This window comes from Elaeis guineensis, chromosome 8 (genome assembly GCF_000442705.2).
Source record: "Elaeis guineensis isolate ETL-2024a chromosome 8, EG11, whole genome shotgun sequence".
Taxonomy (NCBI): domain Eukaryota; kingdom Viridiplantae; phylum Streptophyta; class Magnoliopsida; order Arecales; family Arecaceae; genus Elaeis; species Elaeis guineensis.
In genome coordinates this window covers 20,399,441-20,406,288 of record NC_026000.2, presented here as the reverse complement: position 1 = coordinate 20,406,288, position 6,848 = coordinate 20,399,441, and the positions used below count along the sequence as shown (strand labels likewise).

General features: G+C 42.3%; 1 protein-coding gene across 5 annotated transcripts; it reads right to left on the bottom strand.

Moving 5' to 3' along the window:
• Positions 1-494: 494 nt before the first annotated feature.
• Positions 495-4,773, bottom strand: LOC105049976 (phosphatidylinositol 4-kinase gamma 7). Of its 5 annotated transcripts, none has more exons than XM_010929818.4 (2): positions 4,491-4,773; positions 495-3,034 (listed from the first exon to the last, which is right to left on the bottom strand). In XM_010929818.4, exon 2 carries the CDS (start codon positions 2,781-2,783, stop codon positions 840-842), a length of 1,944 nt encoding a protein of 647 aa, XP_010928120.1. In that variant the 5' UTR covers positions 2,784-3,034; positions 4,491-4,773; the 3' UTR covers positions 495-839. The 5 variants fall into 5 exon arrangements, with proteins under 5 accessions (XP_010928120.1, XP_019708084.1, XP_010928122.1 ...); XM_019852525.3 differs by having other exon boundaries at positions 495-3,028; XM_010929820.4 differs by having other exon boundaries at positions 4,536-4,773.
• Positions 4,774-6,848: the final 2,075 nt, after the last annotated feature.

The following is a 6,848-nucleotide window of genomic DNA, read 5'->3' as shown; positions in this document are numbered from 1 at the left end:
TTTTTCTGTCTTAACAACTCTATTTTTCCTTGTTTTGCTTTTATAAATGATTTCTTATGAATAAAAGACTGGTGGTAGTCTTAGACTATTTCCATTTCCATAAAATAAAAAAAAAATGTCCAACCAGCACTTGCCGAAAAATTGAATATTATAAACCGCAGCAAGCAAAGTGAGAAAACCTCAACAAACGGCATTTTAATTGACTTCTTGTCCAGGAGAAACCCCACTTCAAGAACAATATATCCCCAACGAAACTGCCAGAAATCAAGAACTGATAAGCAAGCCCACCTCAGAAACAAGGCAGCTTGCAAACTAAGAAATACTGAACGACACAACATTCTGCACCATATCACCATCTGAGGCCGCTCTTGAAGGATTAGCATCATTTCATGAACACAAAAGAATGTCTACCGACACAGACTGCTCCTTGTATAGACCAACACTAACACATCCATATATAATAAAAAATAACAGACTAAAGTAGCATCCTAAAGTTATATAAGCAGATGTACATAACTTTTCTAATTGTTTATTGTTAATAACAACTCCTAAGAAGGCATAAAATGAGAGGTAAAAAAGGGCAGGCAATCACACTCGCCTCCTCCTTCCCATAACTGATAGTTAACCAAGACCTGAAAGATACATACAAAAGCACAACCACCTGCAGAAGCACCTCCACCTCATCCCTTGTACACAAATCACCCTCTTGCCAGCCCCAAACCATGACGGTCTTATTCTCAAAACCCCCTTCTCCATTCTTTACACCTAGAAAGGGCACAACAAACAACTGCAACCCACAGACACGTATCCTCTCTATTCTCTTAAGTCTAACCTCTTACTCAAAACTGGCAAGAAGCACCCAGCCTCTGCCATTGCCTCTGGCCAGCAGCTCCACACTTCCGGCCATGAAACGCACCATACAGCAGCTCCTGGAACTTCTCGAGGAACAACCCCCACTCTTCCTCTCCCATGTCTGCCAGATTCACAAAGCTCGCACTTGCAGGCAACTGCTCCTTTGCGCTCCTGCTCCCACTCCGAAGTCCACTGCCACTATTGTTAGTTTTAACTGTAGTATCATTCCCTTTTGGAACACGACCTAGATATTGTGGAGTTTTTTCAGTAAGGCTCACACCCTTCAATGATGTGGACAGCTTTGAAACATTTGGAAACCGATGGCAAGCAGGCAGAAAGCAAGTAACTTCTTCCACATTGCTCTTTTCATTGTTATAATTGTTTTCCTCCTCTTCCAAGCTCTCATCTAATTTTGAAAGCAGGCTTCTGGAACACCCTCCCTTGAACCCAAAATTGTAGGATGGTGGTGTTTTGGGCATCACTGGTTCAGCATCTTCACAATCAATGTCAAACTGTATTACATCTTCATCTACTGGTTCAGCTCCTGGAGAAAATACCTCTCTTTCAGCTACTAACCTCCTTGCCTCAATGCACACAACCTCCAGCTCGCTAGGCTCTTCTTCCAAACCCCTGAACTCCCTGCTCATCATCTCACCAATTTCTGCCAGGCAAAGCCCAAACGCTGCTGCTTCCTTGAGAAAAATTGTAGAAAGGATCAAAACCCTTAGACATGCTTCACGGATCATAGGCAGCTCCATTCGAAGCATGTCAGAATCTCTAACTGGATCAAGATTAGCAATGTACTCAAGCTCATCCTCAGAGAAAGGTATTGATGCCTGTGGCCAGTGGATCCATTCAAAATAAGGATCCTCCAAGCTCTCTGGCAGGCAGAGACCATGATCTATTGGAATGAGTTCTGTCTGAGCCCCAAATCTACCAGTTCCACCTACAAGCTTCCTCACTAGAAGGTTCCCAGCATGTCTGTCTGTGTTGAAGATTCTAATATCAAGCATACCAATCCTGTGTATAGCTGCAACAGGAAAGCTAGAGGTCCCATGATCACTAGCATCGAAGTCATGAGGGATAAACTGCTGAAATGATGCAATCTTGCTGACAGCTTGAGACCTGTCATGAGCCTTACCATTTGCATAGTTGACCCCATCATTCACATGGAAGACTGAGTGGGTTATCTTTACAAGGATTGTTGGGGGAACGTTGGCAAAATGATCATAGTCCAGGAGGTATGCAGCAACCTCCCTAAACCCTGTCTCACCAACCCGCACTGATCTTTTCAGGCCTGGTTGGCCAAGGGCTTTCCCAACAAAACCTTTCGGATTATTTGGTGCAAATGGCTCCTCATCCGTAGGCTTCACGATAGCAATGCTCTCCCCTCTGCTGTTCCTGAAGTAGTAGGCACCCCCAAGCCCACTGTGAACAGGGATGGGTTCAACACCACTTTTAATAGCTTTGACTGCATCCTTAACAAGCTGTTTTGTTCGTGAGCATTGGCTTGAGCACCCTAATATTTCAATTGGCCCACTCTGATCTCTCTGCTGGTGTTCCCTTCCAGTTGGGGAGAGACATGGGGTGGAAGAACTCCTGTGAAGAAAATTCCTCGTGAGAAGTAATGGGGAATCATTCCGAACTCCCATTAGATCATTTTTCAACACTCGATCACCAAATGTAAGTGAGCTCTCCTCAATGGGCACATTAAGAGCCAATTGCAACCTCCTCTTTACAGTGTGGGCATTGTCTCCACGATCCAGTTCAATACCCACGACACAGCCGGTGTCAGTTTGGACGAACACACGTCTCCTTCCTGCAGGCTTTCCCTCACTTTTCTTGTTCCCATGGCATTCACTGCTGAGAGTGCGGTTGAAAACTGCAACTGCCATCTGGGTCTGGACAGGGCTGTCCAAGTTAGGAGACATGGAATAGGGAAGAGGGGGTTGAGAGATTATCACCAAGGCTCCTCTTCTTCCTTCTCTTCTCCCTCAAGCACACGCCAAACACCAAGGCTGACGTGGTTATGAAGAGAGGAAGATATGGAGCGCCATCAATCATGTATCAACTATACTGCCATCAGATAATGACCATCAGATGGAAGTGTAGGTGATCGCGTGCTTCCCCTACAGTGGAGAAGCCATCGTTTTGGATGATGGATGAATCAAATGAACTGAACCTTGTAACAGAAATATTTAAGAATTATTAGCACCACGAAATTTATATATGATATATTAAATTCTGAATATTTACAATCATATAATTTCAACAATTAATAAAAATGTTTTTTCTACAAAAAGGTTTTCTTTCTTCACGAAATGAAAAGTGGTCGGTGGAAAAGGAAGGGTACGATGTAAAATGGAAATAGAAGAATTTAAAAAAAAAAAAAATATTTTTAAGTTATTTTTATGGTACAAATAAAACGAAGCCAATGAAGAAGAAAATAGAACATAGAGTGACTGGTGTAGTAGTGTCACGACAGACAGCCAAAAGGAAAAAGGTTGAATTAATTACACAGCATAAATCTCTTGTGGATTTGTGAACAAAATTTAAGTGAGTAAAAAAACTCCATACATTAATGATCCTTCTTTTTGGTAAATAATCCATGAATGATCTAAAACAGCAAAAGGCTAAGAAAATGCAAAGAAATCCCCCGTTTGGTCAAACCTCTGTTGGCAAAGGAAGGCAACACTCCAAACGAAGAGAAAGATGCAAAAAAATGAGACACTGCGATACCATAAACAGATTAGCGATCCAAATATATGTTGCATAGTCCACTCATAATCCAGAATAATCACAACATGGGAGGAATAAGGGAGAGGGAGGGAAGGAGGGAGAAAAGAGGGAAGGAGAGGAGGGGGGGGAGGGGTGGACAGAGCGCTCTGTTGATATCGTTGTTGAAGACGTTATAAATTGTTAATAATAAATTATAAATATTCACCCAAGAATCACACTTATTTCACCAAAAAGAAACCCGGAGATATTCCGCGAAATCACACAAAAACGATGGCAAACATAAAAGATTTAGTCATTACATTAAAATAAGGGATGCAAGAATCACAGTTATTTAAAAAAAAAAAAAAAAAAAAAAAAACTACTCCTGCATATATTTCGGGAAATCGGATGAAAAAACATAAACACTAAGCGATTACATTAACTAGAAAACTCATTTTTGTTATCCAAGAAAAAGGAAAATTTCGTGCACACAAAAAAAAAAAAAAAGAAAAAAGAAAAGAGAGAGAGAGAGAGAGACTCGTGCACATTTTCTCAATCATTTCCCAATTTGCCAGGATCGATACATTTGCTTCTCTTGCAGACCAATGCACTGAAATTATTTTTCAAAAAAATGAAAAATTTTGGGAAGAAATGAGCATATTCATTATCAGATTAACAAGTTATCGGAGCAATCCTTCAAACAAAGTATATTTTCCAAACCCAACGAATCAAATCAAACTCAACCATCTCGAAACGTTAATCAAATTAACCCCAAATAAACCCCATCAGAGTCCCAAACAGTCCTTAAAAATCACCAAAAATCCACTATATCAACATTCTACCAGTCCCCGCACTTCCAGTACGATCGAATGGGAAAAAATATGAAAAGATTTCAGAAGAACTCGTTCTTAAACCGATACCACTTCACAAGAACTAAACACGAGACGATTCCGAATCCAATTCACCAGAGTCGCAGATCTGGTCAGGAAGCAGGCCAAGCGCGAGCGAAGGAACACCGACCGCCTTCCCCGTCAGCGACGAGACGACGACTGCGATCGACGGCACGGATCCAATCACGTGGTCGAGCCAACGGCTCAGATTGCATCACCCCTGGATCTCTCACTCTCACTCGCTCGCTCCCTCCGAATCTTCTCTCCTTTTAACACCCCCAGCAAGTAGCGACCATCACGGTTAAAAAAACAAAAAAAAAATCAATCGTGGTTAAACGACGCTCAGTTGATTGTATTATTTCGCTCTATCGATCCGTCCACCCTTCTCGGGTCTCTTTCTCGCTCTTCGATGATTCGAAGTCTCTAGAAGAGGGAATGCATACCGTCTGATTTGGGGGAGAGGAGATCCACCATCCGATCTTCGCCACGTCCCAGTACGGAGAATCCGTTGGATGTGACGTGGAAGGAAAGCATTGGTTCGTACGCTGTGATGCGATGCTTTTTTAACGCCTGCTCGCCAGTGCGACTGTGCGATAGGGCAGCGACTGGCGTTCGGGATTTCCGTGCGATCCGAGATCTACGCCTCCGGACGAAATTGCCCATCATTATTGCCCAAATAACAGAAATAACCTACCGTGCGAGTCTGTCAATCCTCACCGTCCAATCTGCACATCGCAGATCGGATGGACGGTAAGATTAGGACTCTCGATGGACAGATGTATAGTGATAGTGTCGTAATTATGTTACATGACGAGGTCAATTCCGGTGTGGTTGTACTCTTCTGCAACTAAGGAGTCAAAAACGTTTTCCTTTCTCGTTGAAAGGATAAGAATGAGAATAACACTACTCTGGCCAGACGGAAGCAAACATGGTAAGGTCATTTTGGGAACAAAAGTGCACCACCATCCCGGTGATGGGTTGATTCTGACCGTCTGATGAATGGACTTTCATTGTTACGAAATTTAAAAAAAAAAAGAAAAACAAATAAAAAGAAAAACTCTCTCAACCTCATTGGTGTTTTGGACCGATGCCTGGTGATAGTGACCAAGGGGCTGTATGGTAACGTAATAAGGAGTCAATTCCTACTATCTTAAAGCGCAAGTTAATGTCCCTCTTTGTAGGGAGAAGTAACAGCATGTGGGGACCATAGCGGTTATAAATGGATAATTGTTGCACATTGAACGATAACATTAGTAAGGCACGAGATGGTTTATTTGCTTTATTCAAGGGAATAAGGGAGCCGAGTTATCCCATTATCCTCGGGATTTGGAGGGCACGGATCGGCCGGAACAGATCCTAGTCATGTCACCCGCGACGCACCAATTCCGAGCCAGCGAATCTCGCGGGCGGGGCTGACCTGGGGATCCACACCATTCCCTTCCAGGAGAAAAACAAATATTCTTCGCACCCAGTGATACTACAACTGGCCTTTTAGGTTCGTGCTTGGAAGAACGGCATCAACCGGTCCTTGCATGGAGCATGGTGATTATCCTTCGGTAAGCTACTACTTATCTACCGTTAGCTTGCACGTGGAGATTTGTGCTCGATTTAGCTCGTTCATCATGATGAGTTTCGTGCAAATATATTGCCATGCATTGGTTAATGACAGACGCATGAGTATTTCATGCATGATCACGTAGCAATACGTCTTGCTCAGCGCCAATGAGATGTAGCAAGATGGATCAATGGCCTTTCAGGTACGTGTTCTATGGGATGACATGGTTTCATTCTTTTTTGTGTGTAGTTTCACTCAACAATTGTATTAGATCCAATGCTAGCTAGGGTTCATAATTTTTGGTTTCTTTTTCACTTTGCTATATTTGCCTAAGCTATGCTGTGGAAGGGCAATGCAGAAAATTAAGTTACAAATGTTGGGATGAAAGCAACAAATTATCAAATATGGTTGATGGATGCTTTGCTTGGATTGAAAATTGCTTGCTTATGCAATGTTAGGTGATAAATGGGGCTCTCGAAAGGGACGAGATATTTCTTTTTCCACGTAGTATGACGTGTAGTTCTTTGCATTGTTGTTAACGATGAGGATGCTGCGCTAAGCTGTTAGTTGTTGAATATATCTTGTTCTTCTTACGTGACGCATGTATTTTATTTTAGTTTCTTAGAGGTTCTAAGGAAGCCTGAAATATAAAAAATATAGGTAGCATGATCGAGTCTTGAGCACTTATAGCAAGATAAGTCCTAAGCAATAACCAATAACCCGTTCAAAGGGCATGCATGATGGAAACCAAGTCCTGAGCACTTCAAGCAACAACCATCAATGCATACATTTGTCAAATGAGAGAGCAGGCTACTTGGCATTGTTAATATACA

Bases quoted from the DNA above. Each gene is read 5' to 3' on its own strand.
- LOC105049976 (XM_010929818.4), bottom strand. From the start codon at position 2,783: ATGTCTCCTAACTTGGACAGCCCTGTCCAGACCCAGATGGCAGTTGCA.